At 46.1% G+C, this 19295-nt stretch overlaps 1 protein-coding gene across 1 annotated transcript in view; it reads left to right on the top strand.

Moving 5' to 3' along the window:
- PCSK1 (proprotein convertase subtilisin/kexin type 1) overlaps nucleotides 1-10293 on the top strand; it is a 32616-nt gene extending 22323 nt beyond the window's left edge. Inside the window, exons 11-14 of the mRNA XM_026866634.1 lie at nucleotides 1392-1549; nucleotides 3652-3785; nucleotides 5530-5691; nucleotides 7134-10293. Of these exons, the coding sequence (XP_026722435.1) occupies nucleotides 1392-1549; nucleotides 3652-3785; nucleotides 5530-5691; nucleotides 7134-7496 (817 nt within the window). The 3' untranslated portion in view covers nucleotides 7497-10293. The remainder of the gene's footprint in view (nucleotides 1-1391; nucleotides 1550-3651; nucleotides 3786-5529; nucleotides 5692-7133) is intronic.
- Nucleotides 10294-19295: the final 9002 nt, after the last annotated feature.

Raw genomic sequence — 19295 nt, 5'->3', positions numbered from 1 at the left:
CAGGAAAGTCATAATTAGTCACTAGGCTGGTTAATCAGTAAGGATAGCCAGACCGTTTTTGTCTCCACTTGCTCGCTTCTGGATTTGTGTCTAGAAAAAATACAGCTGTTTCAAAGATTGAAGTTACGCTGCGCGAGTGCACCAAAAATCTGTCTGTAGAAACATTTTACAGTGATTTGGGGTGCCACTGCTTGGTAGGCACGTTAGTTATGCTCTCTTATTACCAATTTGCTCTACTCTCTCCTTTCCATGGAGCGCGGATCCAGTACTGATGTGTGTAGCACTGGCTGTTTGTGTATTTTTATTGCAGTCCTCTGTGTTACATTATAAAAACAAAGATCCCGCGATTCTGAGTCCGGAATATTTATGTGGAGACTGAGATTCCCCATTCTTGTTAGAACGGATGGAAGTCGTGCAGAGCGCTATGCACGGCAGCTCTGCACAGAGAACACACAGCAAATGTTGGGTTTTACTTGTGAGCTTCCATTGACTAGGAAGGGTTAAAACATGCTGCAATATTTTAACTCCATGATAACAGCTCTTCTGGATATTTGAATGAGGTGACTAAGTGTGATGCAGTCGTGTGATGCAGCTGCCTGCAGACTGTTTTTTTTGTGGTCTCTCTGGGACAACAAAGTGTTCACAGAAACCCTTGATGTATCAGACTTGCTTCCACAAGTCTGTCTTATCATCGGTCCACTGCAGCATTATCCGCACTTCCAGAACTCCCCGTGTTTTTTACTGGAGTGCTCAAAAAAAAAAAGAATGTAGAATTTGTCAGTACTTCTTCCTTTCTCATCATTCTGAAATGGGTGTTAAATGTGTCATTTGGGCACCTCAACCCGAGAGAGATCTGTAGGGGCTGGAGCGAGGGCAGAGGAGGGCAATGAGGCTGGGGAAGGGCTGGAGAATCAATCCTGTGAGGAGCCAGGGAAGGAGCTGGGGGTGCTCAGGGTGAGGAGGAGGAGGCTGAGGGGAGCCCTCATCCCTCTCTGCAGCTCCTGACAGGACATTGCAGAGAGGCCGGGGCTGGGCTCTGCTCCCAGGGGATCAGGGACAGGACAAGAGGGAACGGCTGGAAACTGCCCCAGGGGAGGGTCAGGCTGGGCAGGAGGAGAAAATGTTTCCCAGCAAGAGTGGTCCGAGAGTGGAACAGGCTGCCCGGGGAGGGGGGAGTCCCCATCCCTGGGGGGTTTCAGGGCCGTTGGGATGAGCTGTGGGGGCTGTGGGTAGGGGAGAACTTTGTAGAGTCGGGCTGAGGGTTGGACTCAGTGATCCCGAGGGGCTTTTCCAGCCTGAACGGTTCTGGGATTCTGTGGTTTGCACTTCACATCATGATCCAGAATCAGAAGTCGCTGTGAGTAATCAAAGAACTCCTGTAATTTTGCCAGATTATTAAGAGCCAATGAGGAAGTCATCATTGAAATTCCCACAAAAGCCTGCGAGGGTCAAGAAAACTCCATTGCATCTCTGGAACACGTGCAGCTTGAGGCAACGATTGAGTATTCCCGTAGAGGTGATCTCCACGTCACTCTGGCATCTCCATCAGGTACAGGAGGCAAAGACAGGCTTTGTTTGTGTTGCTGCATTATGTAACATTTGTCCCATTAAAAACCACCTCTGCGTTCTTCAGTGTTTTAAAAATAGCTAAATATATCATTAGATAAATCTAGTGACCTCCAACAGGTGCGCGTGAGGACAGAGCATCCTGGGAACTAGAGAACTGGTTCCCTGAAACCCCTTTTCAGCCTTCAGCTCTTCTGGGTTATTTTTGTGAGAAGCGGTTTGAAAATCATTCTTCAGAAAATGAAGGCACTATTTTTTGTAATACGCTTTCATTCTGGCAACGGTTCCTATAAAAACTGCGAGTTCCTGGCAGACAACAAATTACAGTTCAACAGTGCTTATCAGCCTTACTGTGATTTAACAAACTAATGGAAAACTGAGGAAATCTGAGTCCACAGATTTCGTGTAACTGTGTCTCCCCACTGGTGTGTTTAGAAACACAGCGTCCCTGTTAGGCACCTTAGTACAACCATACGAAATGTGCTGGAAGATGGCAAGCTAACTTGACAATGCCCTGAAATAACACCATAAGGAGAAAAAAAAAAAAAAAACACAAAAAAAACCTCAAAGGAGAATGAGTTTGGAACTGTCAGTGTTAGGTCAATGGTTGGACTGGATGATCTTCAAGGTCTTTTCCAACCTGGGCGGTTCTGTGACTCTGTGAGTGCAAACAGCTGCGTAGGGAGTAAGATCTGTTAGGTCAACTGGCATTCTTAGAAAAAAAAGACAAGCTTTCAGATATGACTTTAAACATTAGGCTGATCTAATTTACTGATATTAAAAGCTAATCTGGGAGTTCACAGATGATAAACCGCTGGAGCCTGGTTCACAGCATCACTGCAGGACCTCACTAGAGAGCAGGGTTAAGATTCTGTACGTGCGGTGTATTTCCAAACCCTACCTTGTCTGGGATTCCTTTTAAGCCTAACTCTTCCCTTTCTGAGTTTACCTTCTGTTTTAAGGGAACAGTGTTGCTGTGAGGTGTTTTACCCTTGACTCTTGGTGGTATTGTCAGATTTAATTCTGTCTTAGATAAGTTTTAGTGCGGGAGTAAATATATGGGCTGTCTCTAGGTACAGCATGGAGGTGACAGCCACGGTGGATATCAGTCTACTTTAGGAGAGGTACTTCCCTCCCGAGACACGGTTCTGCTGCTAATATGTAGGAAGCATGGCTTCATCTTAGAAAAACAACCTTTTTTGAAAGGCTGACGACAGAGAGATGTTCTTCATCTTTCTGTGTAGTTCTGTGGGTATGACTGAGGCAGCAACACCCGGTGCTGCTGCCTCCGTGATAGTATCATGGTTAAGGTGTTTTTTTTCCCTTGGTTCTTGGTGTTTTTTCCACTTTTCTGCAAAACAGCACTACTCGATGTATGTCATTCCTCTTCTATATTTACAGTATTACCTGGAAATATATTTATAGCTCGTGATCAGGCTCCCTGGGGCTCTCTTCTCCTTATTATGTAAATACAGCTTCCTTGCTCTCTCCTTATGTGCAAACAAGCACAACAGATTCCCACCGTGCAGTAGAATCTCTTCTGCCGCAGAAAGACTTTGTGAACGGAAGCGTTTTTGTAATAATAATAACAATACAAATGCTTTTCACCCGGTTGGAGTTCCAGGCTGTAGCGGTTGACATCCACTCACCAAAAAACAACGTACAGTCAGGAATTCAGGATAAGGCTTCGGTTTCGCGATGGTGCGTGAGCTGGTTTGCCTTCAAAGGTTCCGTCTCGGAAGTTTCCTGAACTGGTTGTCAGTGGAAGAGACTGGTTGTGTCTGACCTCTCTTTCTTGTGCTCCTTTACATGCACCCACTAATTCTTTGTGTTGCAAACCGAGCACTAAGATGTCCTTTTTGAGCGTGACCTAATGTGATACTTTTTATGTTCTTAAATACTGCTGTGAAAATAATTAAAGGAATGACTGATCAGGTAGCGTGTTTCCCGTGCCACAAGCCACCGTTTATTTTTAAATAGCGTATTTCTCGGGTTACCCGTGTGCTAGACAGTGTGCAAAGCCGAATGTGGGAAGTGGGACCGGGCGTGTATGAAGTCACAACTGTTGCTCTTGCACTAACGCAGGGACCAGCACTGTCTTACTGGCTGAGAGAGAGAGAGATAAATCTCCCAATGGCTTTAAGAACTGGGACTTCATGTCTGTTCACACCTGGGGAGAGAACCCAACAGGCACCTGGGTTCTAAGAATTACTGACGTGGTAAGTACGTCTGTACTATGTTCACGAGCTCTGTCGGGCAGCTGACACAGATACAACGATCCCTAACCACTACCAAGTGGGTTCAGCAGTGAGCCTTGTCGTTAAGCAAGCTACAGCAAGAGTTTATTTCAATTAAAGACCCATCTGGGTTAGAGATTAAAGAAAAAAGATAGGGTCAGGTTTTCTTGTTCTTTATGTAAATGCAAAGGACCGTCTTCGCTTCATTGATGTAGCTGTCAAAAAAAAAAAAAAAGTCATGCCTGTGTTTTTCACACATTATATGTCACTAAAACAAATCACTTAACACAGTTCTCTGTGATTCATGGAGTGAAATACGTAATCGAATTAACATATGATTAACTGTAGATTAGTTTCTTCTGCACAAAAACCCCCCACAGGATAGATCTATTCTTCTCTTGGTACGTGTATATAATTTTCATTAACTCAAAACCTTTCGAATTAATGAATTTCTGGTGACCTCAGAGAGCTGCTCTGATGTATACCCATCCCTAAATGCTTTCTTGGAGTAATTACTGCTGAACAACGTTAAAGGATTAAAGACAAGAAATCTACGGATATGAAATAAAGAAGTTTTCTAAAACCACCCGGGGATATGGATTAGAGCAGCGAGACGCCAGAATAAAGCTGCTTGATGGGCAACTGGAAAACCATTCTCTTCAAAGAGGGGGTGATGAAGCGCACTCACCTCTGGAGAATTTCACTGGAGTTGTCTGTTAATAATCTTGTCATTAGGGGTCAGATCTTGCCGGAGTCTGAATGCTTCCTACCAGACACGGATCCTCCAACCCCTACTGGCCTCCGCCTGTAAACAGGAGGATAATGCCAAGTACTAAGCAGATGGACAAGGCAGTAGAAGTCAACATTATTATCAACGGTGCAGTGTTAATGCTGCAGGCTTATAGATAAACCCGTGGTTACAGATACCCTGCTCTTTGTCATGAGCATAATGCGGGTTTTTGGAACGAAGCTAAAGGGGGCATTTTGTTTGTAATTATCTCTCGTTTTTCATTTTCAAGTGAGAGGTTCCTGAAACTTACAATAAGCCAAGCTTTTTGTCCTCAGGGGGACAAATTCTGTGATTGTAAGTTTTCGTATTAATGACCCTAACTGAGATCAGATTCCCACGCAGAGCTGCTCATGGTTTAGTTGTCACGCATGCTGTGTACGTAAACCTCAGTGTAGGCGTCTATCAGCAAAGAAGAACCTCAGCAGCTCTCTTCAGCCACTCTGAGCAAAAATTCTGAAAGGAGCTTTTGTAAAATGAAGTGTCAGTGTTCTCCGGACTTCCTACTTTCTACTATTTAAGTAATGCCGCCAAAACGCGCGGACAAAAGCATTTGTCGCTCGCTTCCACATGCTGTGTTTCAGATTGCTGTTACATAATATTATTCCAAATTACTTATTCCAGTGGTAACTTTTCTGAGGAAATTGCCAAGGAATGGCTTAGTGAACAAACACTAGTAAGATAAAAATACCACTTCCGTAATTTTTAGCATTCTGTGTCACGACAAAATTCCACCGATGCTTACACAATTCATTCATTAAATCCCACTTTCTGATATATCCTGTCTAATACATCTGTCTTTTGGTACTTGTAAATCATTGTCTAAATTTAGATATTGAAAGCTTACCCTTTATTGTAACCACTTGTGTTAATTTACAGTCCTGTTTCCTCTTTTTTTACGTCCTGACAACCTGTGCTAATGCCATGCTTGTCCTTTAGTCCAGAAGAATACAAAATGAAGGAAGGATTGTAAACTGGAAATTGATTTTGCATGGCACTGCTACCCAGCCCGAACATATGAAGCAGCCACGTGTGTACACATCCTACAATGCTGTGCAAAACGACAGGAGAGGAGTGGAGAAGATGACGGACTCTGTAGAGGTAATGTTGCATTAATTTTTTCCTTATGCATTTTTCAGTTTATAAGAAAACTCTATTTTTCCCTAGTAAGAAGACGCATCCCTTCTGTGTTCATTTCATCCAGCCCCTGACCGCTTTTGAGCTGTGTATTGTAATGTTGTCCATGTCAGCCACTGATATTTTTATTAGCCTCTGTATTCACATGCCAACGTCCAAAGGTTTTAGGACGGTAGGAGAATATAGCTGCTGAAGTGGTGAGCTCAATAGCTGCTGCAGTTGAGTGGTGCGAGGAGGGAGGAGTACACCTTGACAGACTCGCCACACTTACGTAATTCTAGTCAGGACAAGTGACACATCCAAGGGATCTTTGCCTGCTGGAGTGCTTTCAGGGAGTTTGGAAGGAAGTTGGCAACACAAGACATGGCAGAAGTCAGCGACTCACTGATTCGGAGGGTTTGGTTCAGTGGATCTGCTGCTGCAAGCTCCTTTGTCACCCCTTCTTTATTCAGGGAGAGTAAACGTACTGCAGGCTTCTGGGAGTGACGGTGGGTGTCTGGATGCACAGGATGGTAGCACTGGACATTTTCACAATGCTTGATCGTGTCAGCGTCTTCGGAGTACTCTAGTCATCACATCAGTTTGTCTCCCCGTTTGGTAGCTAGGACGTGCATGAAGCACAGAGGGATGAAGGAGGGCATTGAGGGAGACGTGGGGATGGTCCAAGGGGTGGCAGCCAGGGGCAAGAACATGAGTTAGAAGAAAGTAAAAGTGGATTCAGGAGGTGCTGTAGGAGAAGATTGGTGGACGTAGTAAAGACCAGATGAAGATAAAACGAGTGTTCAGTTTGAAAGTGCAAAGGAGGAAGCCACACAGGAGTGTGTCAGCACCCGAGAGCCTGCTGGAAGGAGATGGCACCGCTCACCAGCTCCTCTCTACATCTGTGTCTGGCACTAATCCTCCAAGGTTTCAGGATACATGTCAGGACCCCCCGTTAGCCACACTCCACGGCCTGCCTCAGGCGAGGGCCTCTGCGGAGAAGGGTACGTGAAATCCGTCCCTTTCACAAGGGCACGTGGCGCAGTCAGAGCCGCCGCCGCCGCGCGGACGTCCTTCGGTTAGACTGCTGAGGAGCTGTCTCCACAGTACAGACAGAAATAGCTTTTAGGAGAGGGATGAATCCTGATATAAAACGACATGTTTTATCCTGCCGGTCTGGAATCGGAATTTATAACTTCCTACGTTGCGGGGGGATTTGATATTTATACATATGGTCCCTTCGATAGTCCGTTTTGGTGTATAATGGTCTAGCTCTTTGTCTGTAATGGTCTAGTTCTTTTCTAGGGGCTAAGTGGCTCCTGAATGAAAAAATGCCCACATGCAGAGAAATCACTAATCAGAGCAAATCTTAATCCATTCCGATTTTCATTGGCACATGACCTTTTTTATGCTCTTCTGCATTCCAGGACCACACCACACAGGAGAACCTGCGTGAAAAGCCTAAAGTCACAGAAGATCCCAGTAGCAGCAGTGAGAAAGCAGAAGATAAAATCCCATCAGAGGCTATGCTACATTTGCTGCAGAGCGCTTTTAGCAGACAGATGGCTCAGAAACGACTGCCAAAGAAGACGGCGAGTGAGAAGTTAAATATTCCGTATGAACACTTCTATCAAGCCCTCGAAAAATTAAACAAGCCCTCCCAGTTGAGAGACTCAGAAGAAAGTCTGTACAGTGACTACGTTGATCTTTTTTACAATGCCAAACCATACAAGCATAGAGATGACAGACTGCTGCAAGCCTTGGTTGATATTATAAATGAAGGAAACTAAACTTATAGGGCATGGCACTGAGTTGGAAATGTTCATTCTTCCCACCCCACCTGTAGGTTGTTTTTTTGGTTTTTTTTCTCAGAAGTCTGTTGTACGCTCTAGTTGTGTGATTGCTGCTTTGATTGCTTCATATTTAATACAAATATCAAGGAAGGGGAAAAAAACAGGTGTGGGAGGATAAGGCAGTAAACTGATGCTTTTTAGTAATAGCTTTTTTCAAAGCCTTTCTTCATTACCATCAGAGTAGATTTGCACCCTCAGGCATGAAATGCAATAGTATTCCCCTGAAAAACCTAATGCTCTATTTTAAACAATTTTCACTTTACTTATTCTACCCCCCTATTAATTTAGCCTGCAGCAGGACTCAAAACCTGGATTACCAAGCGGTTTTGAACCAAACTGCCAAAGCTTTTGGGGAGATACTCTCATCCCCGGCTTTGTAAGGAATGCTGCACCCTTTCCTGCATTTGGCGTTCATTCCAGAAGTAACACAGCCAGTTCTGCTTCATCACAGGCTGTTTGTTCCCTCTCCAGACAACAACGCTCCCTTACCCTCCTGTTCTCCCGCAGAGGAGCAGCTGGGAGGGGGCCGGGGTTGGGTTGGAGCCTCAGTGAACACTGAGGAAGTTACTCACAGTTTAGACAACGGACAGACGTACGTCAACATAAAAGAGCCCCAGACGAGGCATCCCACACCGTGGGGTGGCATTCTCGCCCCCTGACTTTACCTAAGTGAAGTGCCTGAATTTTAAGCCTAGTCTTTCTGGGCTACAGGGAGTTAATGAAGACAGAGGCTCCTATAGGTAGAGCTTTGGAACCTCTGTCTTAATACCGGGTCTGAATTACCTATAGAGCCTCAGTTAAATTTCTAAAGTTGAGTAATACAGACTCCTTCTGAGATGCCTAGGTCCACAGCAGTCAGGACAACAAAGCTGGGATCGCTTTGTCCTTTCCTTGAACTGTGACCAAAGTGGAATGGAAAGGATGTCTCTACCAGCAAAGGCCGCTTAAAGACTGGATCTTGGAGTGTCTGTGGTAGGTTGGAGCATTTCCCAAATGTCTGGGAAGTCAAGGCAAAATGGATGGGGAGAGGTGCGAGATTAAACAAATACCCTGAGCAGGGACTCGGAGGGGAAAAGCGCATGGAATGTGGAGGAGGGAGAGGAATAGAAGGCAGGAGGAGGAGGTGGAAGAGGAGGAAACAGGTGGCTGTCAGAAAGCAGCAGGGCGGGCGGCTCTCTAATGTTAGCGGTGTGCCAGACAAACGGTTTTCCACACATACCTCTTTAAAGTCAGAGTCAAGATTGACATATTATTTTGTAATTAAAAAAAAAAACAAACAAAAACACAACAAAACCAAACAAAAAAACAACTGCAGTGTTTGCTCAGAAATTAAAGGGGATCTAGAACAAGGAAATGAAGATTCCCAGGGGATAATTACTTCACTGCAGTGCTAAAGATAATCCAAACAAGTGCTGACTGATTTCTACTTTTCTTTCTCATCTACTGTTGAAATGTGTTTTCCAGACACTGTAGAAATGTTTGATTCTCCTTCACTGTCTATCCCTTAAAATGATGCAAGTGGCTGTAAGACAGGTATTTAACATTTTGCTCATAATTCATCAGTTCGGAGAGAGGTTTTTCAAACTTCACACTAAATTCTGTGATTTAAAGGTAAATCTGTTTACTGTAACAGTACTTAAGTCTTCTGTGGAAAAAGGGACTGCTCTAAAGACAACTTTGAAAATTGTCTTACCAAACTTAAGATTTAAAATTCTCTGCTTATTCATTCTTTGTGATGGTTTCATGCCTATCTTGGGCTTAGTCTGCTTTTTTTGCCAGCTTTAGATAGATTGAGCTTAGATGATTTGAAGAATTCTTCTGTATTTCTAGTCCGTACTTCAAAGATAACAGCTCCACCATTGAATGTCTCTTACACTGAGTTGCTCCCTCTCTACTAAGAAATTTGCTTAGAAGGAGAAGTGGTTGCAAGTGGTCTGAACCAGAAAGCTTTCTTGTGCTGTCCCGTCACCACCCAGGCTTTCTGGCAGTACGTGACCACTAATCAAGCAAAACGTAAAAAATTTCTAATTGCTGCTGTCGCAGAGTGAGAGCACTAACTTATTTCCACTAATGTTTAATTTTCAGAACTGGGAGTTAATCCCCATGATAAATATTCCCACCTGGAGAGGTAGGACCACTTTTAGTCCTGCGCAGTGAAGCTCAGAGGCTGGTTCCCTCGGATAACGGCGAGTTTAGCCAGTCCTCATTCAGGTGTGTTACAGCGAGGAAAGTACTAGCAACACTCAGTCAGCCCTTGAAGGAAGCTTTCAGGTTTAATGGGTGGAAAACATAGGACCCTCCTTTGTTTTAAGATCAGTTCCCATGTTGTAGCCAAAGTTCCATCAGAGGAGAAGTTTAAGATCTCTCTTTTGAATGTTTCCAACCCAGAGTAGATTGTACAGGAGTAAATTATTTTTATTGTTAGTCTTTCCTTGGTGCCTGTGTGGGTTTTGTGAAAAATGTAAAAGGAAAAAAAAAAAAAAAAGTTTTCTCTCAGAATTTTAAATTATATTTTCGTTACAGGTATTTATAATATAGCAAAGATTTTATTGAACCGACAGAATTTTAAAAGGCATAATAAATTATATTAAAGAACCAGATTTTTCTTGGGAAAGAGACAATTTCATCCAATAAAGGTATTTTTTAAACGGCATGTTCCAACAGCAACCGCAACATGTATGTGATGTGATGTTAAAATTTGTCTACTAGTAGCATAATACAGTGTGTTAGCAGAGCTCAGTGTGTGGTCTTAACGTTTGTAAAGAAAACAGTAAGATAAACTCAAGCTGTTGACTTAAAAGGACCGGGAAATACAGTTTAGAATTAAAAACAACGGTTCGAGGAAATCGGCAGGGGTTGGGTGGAGAAAAGGTGTCATTTGTGGCAAACGGAGGCTTGCAGAGGATTTAATCACTGGGAACCCCGGAGCGCACGCTCTTGAGGTGAGATTTGCCGCGGAGGCCGGTGACAGCAGCACCGAGTGCTCTGGTGGCTCCGAGCCACCGGATCCTGCCTGTTTCACACCCAGACGTCTGTGTCGGAAGCGCCGCGATGAAATAACGCAGCAGGGCGAGCCAGGGGCTCGAATTAACCACTGCGGGTCTTCCTTGCATCAAAGCAGCAGGAGATAAAATATTTGCCGGTGTCTCCCCCTGTCACGTTTCCAGCCAGTGCAGAACAAGCCCTTTTATACTGTTATACACGGGAAATCGTTGTGGACAACAGATTTTAGGGGTAATTTTTCGCTTTTCTGCACCAAGCGGGCTCCGTGGGGACCCTGTCGCTGAGCGCGCGGTTTGGGGTGTTCCCCAGGCTGCTCCACCCCACCCTGGTGTCCCATCTCCGTGGGTCCCCCTTCTCCCGCTGCTAGGCCGGGAGCACGTCATGTCTGAGCAAACACCCCAAACGAGTCCCATTTCCAAAGCTCTAAACTTCTTGAGGATTTACAGACCATGCTCGGGTTTAGTTTGCTTCTCAAGTCTCAGCTAACTGCTGCTGCTCACAAAACCTGCCTTGTCAAACGCTGCAAGGATGATCAAAACATTTTCTGTGCTTTCCACAAGCCACACAGCCATAGCGGGAATACTTCTAGTAAATGTACGTAGAAAACGGATTTCTGAAGTAGCGTAAACAGAAGAAATCTAAGCCTAGATTCAAGCGGTATTAACTGGCTTCCACACTAAACAATGGATTTTCTCTCACGTCGGCTTGGGTTTTTAAATGTCAGGCTGCATTTGAACCTCCTAGCTTTAGCTGTTTTGAGTTATCCAAGCACAGCGACGGTTCAGTCACATCTTGTAGATCCAGGCTTGTAAATCTGATTTTCAAAAGGAGTGTCTGCTTTCTTACCTCTCCCAAAGTCACTTCAGTCCGAAAGCAATCATAAGCATTTTCAGCAGAAAGAAAGCTATTTTAAGAGAGAAAAGGGGACTTTGCAAACACAGCACTGGCTTTGGGTTTATCTTAGTCGCAGAAATTCGGAGTGGATGTAGTCTGTTTGTGAGAAGTGCACGTTCCCAGGGAGAGGGATGGTCTGGTGTGGCTGAGGAGCGCTCACATACCTGGGGCTGGAGGTGGCGGCCGCGCTGAAATCCGCGTGCATCAGCAGGAGCAGCCCCGTCCCCCCCTGCACAGCAGAACCACCCCCGCCACTGCAATTCTCCAAACATTGCAAACCCAGGGAAAGACGGCTTCCACATCACTTCGGCTGTGAAAAGAATTCTAGTTTAATAATTACAGGAAAAGAACCAGTCATTATTATGCAACACCACTTTTCTGTTTATGCAGATACAGAATATTTGTGCAGCCTGAAACCTTTCTGTTGGATCAAATCTTTCTGGAAGGCCTTTTCCAGAGCTCCTAGGAACCGTGACATTCACAACAGCGTTTTGGAAAGGGACAAATCTAGAAATGTGTGTTTTGATCTGAGTCAGCTGCTCAGCTCGCTAATATTTTTGACTGCAGCCTGAAAAGGCTCAAACTCCAGCCCTGCTAGATGGGGTTGATAGAGATCACTTCTGTAAACATTTTTCTATTTATTCACACAAGTACTCATAAAAGTATCACTTCTCTTATTGCGATTTGTGAGGATAATATAACCAGAAAGAATGAGGAAATTTGCTTCCAGCAACACAGCAAATGCCCAGTGGAAAAAAATAAATCAGATATGTTCCAAGTTCCACTAAGATATCAGGGAAAAATAAATAGGTAATATGCGAATATGGGTAGTTATCAGGAAAATATATCTTAATGGTTGGATCATTTCGGCTGTTTGACTGCCTCCAATCAAATGTAGCTGAGCATATATATCTCTTTCTTTCTTTCTGATGTCATATTCGTCCCCTAAAACAAATGAACTGGTTGCTGTTACATGCACCATCTTGTTTGACCATGCCGGTGTTATCAGTCGGTGTTTCAAATCATAAACCCGGGGCATAATGCAGGGCCATATATTCTGATAAGGAAATGCACTTAGAGCTAAGGACGTGCAGCTTGGCATACGCTGGTGCACGGCGTGAACAGACCCGTAAGGTTAGGCAAAGAGGAAGCCATATGCCGGCTCCATTCGGCCTAGAGAACTAGTCCTGAGCGTAAGGACAGGGCGGTGTGAAGCTTCACAAGCAGCGGGACGTCCAGGCACCGTCGGGTACCGCTGTTCAGTGGGGAGCTCAGGCACCCCCTCGCTAATCCACGGTTTGTGAGCGACGTCCTAAAATCTGAGGGTTTAGAGAAAATTGCACTTATGGGTTTCTCCTCTTTTACGCTGCATTTCAGTTCCCCCGCTTTAGAGGGGTGCACCACTCCTGAATGAAAATTTTCTGAGCATACCTGTCGGTATTCAAACCACTGCTTAACCAGTGACTCCCACCAGGCCGGCTGAAGCCGATGCAACTCATTGCTTATACCTCCACACGAAAAAACCAACGTACGTGCATGTTTACACAACTCCGTGTGCGCTCTCTCTGACAGCAGGACAAAGCAACTCTTAGCAGGAGCAGCAAGGCGACATAAACTGCCGTGCTAATTTGCTCGAGCATCAGAGCTAAATTCCAGCTCGGATTTTGCATCGCGGCAGTGTTGATGCTGCAGGTTGCCTTGGAGGGGGGCGAAGGAGGAAGGGGGGTTTGCTCACCTGATAATCTTTTTAACAGCTGGGGTACATTTTGCCAAAGAATTCTGTATTTCTGCAGTTGCGCTAAGGGAAAAATAAGCCCACTCTTATTATGGGAAAAAATATCCCTAACTCTGTGGGGAGCTTTGAACAGTTTAGACAGTTAATGCTGGCTTTGTAAGAAAACAGGAGAGTACTCTATCAGGCACTGTAAATGTTGGATTTTGGGTCTTGTGAAACACCGCAGTCAAAATTCTTTCATGGCCTTGAGCACCAAATTTGAAAATTTTTAGGGAAGGGTATTCACAGTACTTGAACATTTCTTGAGATTTCCCTTAAAATGAACAGAAATAATCTCCTTTGGAGCACCTATCGGATTCAGAGTTGTTCTGAACCATGCTCTGGAGGACACGGCCTCGAGGGTCCGTAGCAGCTCAGCTGTGAATCCCAGGCCTGACCCAGGTGCTGAACGAACCCATCTCAGTTGGATGGAGCCAGCGGCGTCCTCATCGCTTCCCCTTCTTGCCCTCGGTCTGGCGCTGAGCCGTGCTCAGCACCCAGCAGCTCAGTGCTCTTGAAAAGCTGGGCTGAAGCTGTTAAGCATCTGTTCAGACACTGGGGCTCTCCCCAGGCCAGTGGTTGCTACAGAAAATTTACAAGGATCTTCCATTTCAGTCCAAGGTTTTATTCTTTATGACTGTCCCCCGGGCTTGAGGGAAATCAGCTCAGAAAACAGCGGGTATCCTCAGTTTAACAAGGCATTGAAGCACATGCTGCAGGTGGTGTAAAGCCATTAAACTTGTGCTCAGTCTTACCACAGATTTTTATCACAGACTGGTTTGGGTTGGGAGGGACATTAAAGCCCACCCCGTGCCACCCCCCTGCCCCGGGCAGGGCCACCTTCCCCCAGCCCAGGTTGCCCAAAGCCCCGTCCAGCCCGGCCTTGAACCCTTCCAGGGAGGGGGCAGCCACAGCTGCTCTGGGCAGGTTTCTTGATCAGAGCTTGCAGCATGATCCTGGATACAGCAGATTAAAATACTCCCCGTCAGATGCTGGTGGTCCAATTCCTAAAGCCCTCTGGAGATGCCAGAACAGTCTTCAGTGGTACAGGGTGTCCGCAGCAACCTGTGGATCCAGTGAGTGCTCAGTGCCTTAGCTAAGACACTCGGGCAGTTATTTAAATTAATTCTATGGCTTTGAGTGACAGTTCAGGTTTACAGTTCTTGACTTAACCTCTTTGTTTACCCGCATGGCAAAAGCTGTGGATGTAGGAGCTCCCTACTGCAAGGATGCATTTGGTGAGAGTGCTAAATGCAGAGGGAGAGCCTCCTTTTGCAGGAATCTCGCTATATTCACTGTCACCACCAATCTTTTCTTAAAGAAAAAAGAAAAATCCTGACTTTTTATAATAATTATCCCCTTGCTTAAGTCGCTGTCCTGTCCTGTTTAAGCCTAGGTATGGGATCGAGTACCTGATGGAGAGCTTGGCTCAGTCTGGAAGGATTACTGCTCGGGGGTAGCTGGATGTTAAAGTTCTGCCCAGTTCTTGGAAAATTAATTCAGTTTCATATTGCAGTGCTGTACAAATGCACTGGAAGTGAAGAACAGTTAGAAGGCAGAAGCCCTCACTCACTTTGACATAAATTCTGACTAAATCCTCTGCCCTTATAGGCTCAGTCCAAATGTTCCCATGTACCTGAGAAATTAAAACTAGCTGAAAATAACTTTAATTGGGTGTTATGCCATAGCAGTGGAAAGGAAGAGAAAAGAAAGAGATGACAGACTGGAAATAGACCCAGACAAGAAAGAGTGAATTTTGTGCTCTTCCACTCTCTTTATTCAAGCAATTTTCAGTTGCATTGCCCTGGCTTCAAAGGACAGATTTTAAAGATCTTTCTGCTGCTCATGCTGATGAATCAGATACGGTTTGTTTTGTAACAAATTCATTTGCTTTCTTGATCGCTTATGTCTCCCTTTCCTACCAGAATTCTAATTACAAAATCCAAAGCCCAGCAGTTCCAGGTTCATCAGCTCTGCCGTTCGCGTTAATCAGCTCAGTTCCCTGACCTCGCCCCTCTAAGTTTGCACTAACTGGCAGTCCAAGCCATTTCCCATTTTGAGGAACATTCATCAGTATGTGCTTACCTTCAGAGTCACTCGGTGTTTCGTTTCCTCAGCAAAGCCATGCCAGCTCGGCTTGTCGTGCTGTTCAAAGCCCTGTCTGAAGTGTGACCACGACACATCGTTCTTAAAAGTCGGGCAGGTGGAGGAGCGTGTCACTGCTGAAACTTTAAGGGGAAACAGAAGGAATCACAGAATCATCTCGGTTGGAAAAGACCTTGAAGATCATCTGGTCCAACCCCTGACCTAAATCTGTCACTGTAAGACCTATATCCCCGAGGGATAAGATCTTTCCGTCAGGCCTGGATGCTCCTTCCTCGGACACCATAAACCAAACTATGGGCTAGAATCAGAATGTTTAGATTATGCCTGCTACATCTTCTGCAAGACCCAGAATCAGCACCAAGGATACGAGGAAGTAGGGGCCCAGCTTCCTTCACCTTTCGGTGGCACCTGAGGACCTAAATCCCTTAGGATTTTTTTAAGCCTCAGCCCATATTGCATTCCTCTGGAACAGAATATCCCCTTGTGGATTGTGGCGTGTGGCTCAGGGATTACACACTGGGCACAATCATCTTCTGTAAGCACAAAGCCGGCGAGCGTCCCCTGTTTGCCTGCATCTGCAGTGTGCAGAGTCACACAATCAGTTTCTTTGTGTGGGTGGAAGTAACAGGGGAAGGGGAAGAGATTTAATTTACTGCATTGCACCTTGCACATAAAAAAGGCTGATGTCTGGCTGGCCCCGTCTCCTTGCAGGGCCTGGACAGTTCGTCCTTTCCCGCCTCACGAATGGAGCTGATCTGCTCATGCTCTTCATCAGGCAGCACTGTGGTTGCCCAGTCTGCTCAAAGAACCAAAAAAGGGTTAACAGCCTCATAGGTTTTATACATTTAAAAAAAGAACAATCTTTTTGCTCCAGGGAGGCATCCTCCTTGTCCTCAACCCTCAGTGAATGGCTGAAGGTGACTGTCCGTTGGAGGCTACCTGCGTGGATCTGATCACGTGGCGTACGGGAACTTAGCAAAAACTCGTCTTTCTCCCTAACCTGGGAAAGGCTGAATAACCTGCGAAACCCGGAGTGATTCTCACAGTGTTGACAGAAGCAGGCTGACATTTCACCTGGGTCCAGCCCAGCCCTGCCCAGCCTAAAGTCTCCTGCTCAGACACCCAAATAAAAGGTCATTTCTCCCTGCTGATCACCACCCTACCCACAACCCGCTAAGATTTCACCTGCGCTGGGCAGAGCTTTCTGGTGTGGCTTGTTCAGGTGCAGCTGTCACCAGTGAAACAGTGATGCTGCCAGAGCTGTTCATACCGATCCTCCGAACAGAACAAATTGCACCAGAAAAGCACTTGTTTTCCTGGTATATGTTTTCATGTTCCAGCAGTCCAAACATTTATTGTCTCTTTTACATTTAAATAGAATCATTGTGTTTGGGGTTCCAGCCTGTTTCTGGTGCAGTTAAATTGATGACAAAATACAGTATCCCAGGCGTTTAATTCTCGTGGCCATCAGTAGGGTCTACATGCTGTGTGCAAGCCTGGTGAGCCCCGTCACGTGCGGGAGTTTATGAGTTGCCTCGCAGGTGCCAAAGCAGACTCCAGGTTGTACCAACCTGAACTAAGGGCGTCCTCAGGAGCAGAAAGCTGTAAATTAGCCAAGAGCTGTGAGATGTGAATCAGAACTACCCAGCCTGAAGGTAAGAGTCACTCTCTTCTAGAATTACTGTTAACATACACACAGAGGCATGCATCTCTTTCTATATAGAACAAAATAAACACTGTAAAGATAACCATCACTAACTCCTCCCTCGGGTAACATTAGTTTTCCATCAGTGACGATGTTTCACGCTTGTTCGTAGACAGCAACTGGAGAGCAGTGCCGCAGCTCCCTTGTTCCACCAGCTGTCCTTGGTTTTAATTTTTTTCCAGCCTGCAGATGGCCAGGAGAAAGATGAGCACTAGCCCTTCAGCTAACCGGAAAAGTAACGCAGGAGAGGCAAGATCACCTTTTGTTTACGCTGAAAGAAGGGAAGGCTGAGTCATCTTCAGGCACACCGCATGTTTGGTAGCTTGCTGTGCCATCTGTGTGACTGCTGTTCAGAAACCTTCCGTTTCGGGATTATTCTTGGCATGCCCTAAGTACTACTGATGACAAATGGGTTGATTGGAAGCCCCTCAGCCAGATTAAAATGTTATTTTGTGAGATTTTTGGGTTTAGGTAAGATATGAATCCACAGCAGCGCTTTCCTCTGTGCAATAATACTCTGGCTTCATCAAGATAAGCACAGCCTGGCCAAGAGGAAGCTGTGCTGTGTGAGACAGCCAGCAGGGAGGGAGTGCGGGACAGTCCATCCTCCCAGCGGATTGATTCAGGTCAGAACGCAGCGAGATGAAGGGTGAAGGCAGGATAGGGGTGCCAGACAGTGGGATGCTCTGGCAGAGACCCATACAGCCTGGCGGCATCCGCGTTAATCACAGCTCCTCGGCTCTGTCCGGTTACGACAGCTGCTCTTTACAACGTGGAGTGGCAAAGACCCTGCTGGTGACTACAGCACTCGTGTCCAGTGCTCTTGTCGCGATTCTTCACGTGCAAAGAAAACATTTTTGTGTTCTGAAGAACCACCATCGGCCTAGGGGATTTTCTTGGCAAGAGTGACTTGCTCCCCGCCGCGAGCAGGGAGGCTGCAAAGCCTGGCAGGGACCTGGCAGGGACCTCCCGTGCCCTGCTCGGGGCTCAGCACCCTCCTCTGCATCGCTCCGCTTCCTGCTGGGGGGGCTGAGGAACCTTTGCTGCTCCTCGGCTAGGGCAGGGTGGGCCTCGCAGGTGTTTTGCTGATTAAGGATAACAATTAAATTCCGACACCAGAGTGAAAAGAGCAGGCGTGTTTTACTGGGGATTACTAAATAATGAGACAGAGCAATACAGAAACATGCACTAGGAAAAGACAGAATAGTGCACTTAAATAGGACAATACAGGGTAATGCATCAAGTCATCACTACCTGAGAGAGAAAATAGCGATTAAGAAAGACGCACCCCCATTTTCATACGTTACCGTCATTGAGATCCGCAGGCGCTGGGGATCCTTGCAGCGAGGGTCTGCAGAGCCTGTCCCGGGCAGGGGGAAATCCTACGCGGTGCTTCCACCCTCAGCTGAGGCCTCCAGAGTCACTGTGAGTGGGTCCTGCCTTATAGACCCTAAAATCAGCAAGGCAGAAGAGCTGGCACCTTGGTTTTAAGTGGAAACATCAGGTTTCACTCGCACATGAGATTCCCCCAGCGCCTGGCCAGGGCTCGGGGGAGAAGCTCAGGGCGTCTCCCTGCTCATCGGACTGATTTATGAGCAAGGTCTCATGTCAGGTCACAAGGCCAGACAACTCTCTCCGTGGCCATGTTATCTTGCCGATACACAAAGAAAGATAAAGATTCATGTTTAAGCTATGTCTTCCATAGATATTTCACTAACGATTACATACTGGATTAGCAGCTTCGGCTCAGAGCCTGTTGCTCAGGCTTCAACACTTCCACTTTTTACATCAGAATAGGTGGTTTGCAATAACTTGGTGTAATACCTGTTAGCACAGTGGTTATCGGGTATCAACTATGCAGGATTCATCTATAGGTCAACCCTGGCTTGGGCTGGTTGTCCAAGCCTCAGCGCTGCAGCAGGGTCGGCAGTTTTGGATGGGCAGGTCGGCCCAACGCCCTTCTTGCCATCCAGAGATCATCTGAAAAAGGACACGTGGGAGCTGCTAAAGGTTTCCTACAAGGAAGAACTCTTGCCAACGCTGTGCAGCACCTACTGCAGACAAAGGGACTGCAGTGTGCTGCGCAGAGAGGGTGAACTGGGGAAGAAGAGATGGTAGCGTGGTGTTCACTTACCCAGAGCCCACCGGAGCAGTGGTTCTCACAGAATCGCCAGATCATCCGGGTTGGAAAAGCCCCTGCAGCTCCTCCAGCCCAACCATGACCCTCTCCCTGACCGTTCCCAACTCCCCCAGA

This window comes from Athene cunicularia (assembly GCF_003259725.1).
Source record: "Athene cunicularia isolate RWA chromosome Z unlocalized genomic scaffold, athCun1 chrZ_part3, whole genome shotgun sequence".
In the NCBI taxonomy this organism is placed as follows: domain Eukaryota; kingdom Metazoa; phylum Chordata; class Aves; order Strigiformes; family Strigidae; genus Athene; species Athene cunicularia.
The sequence above is the reverse complement of the archived record's forward strand: the minus strand, read 5'-3'. Positions and strand labels throughout refer to the sequence as shown.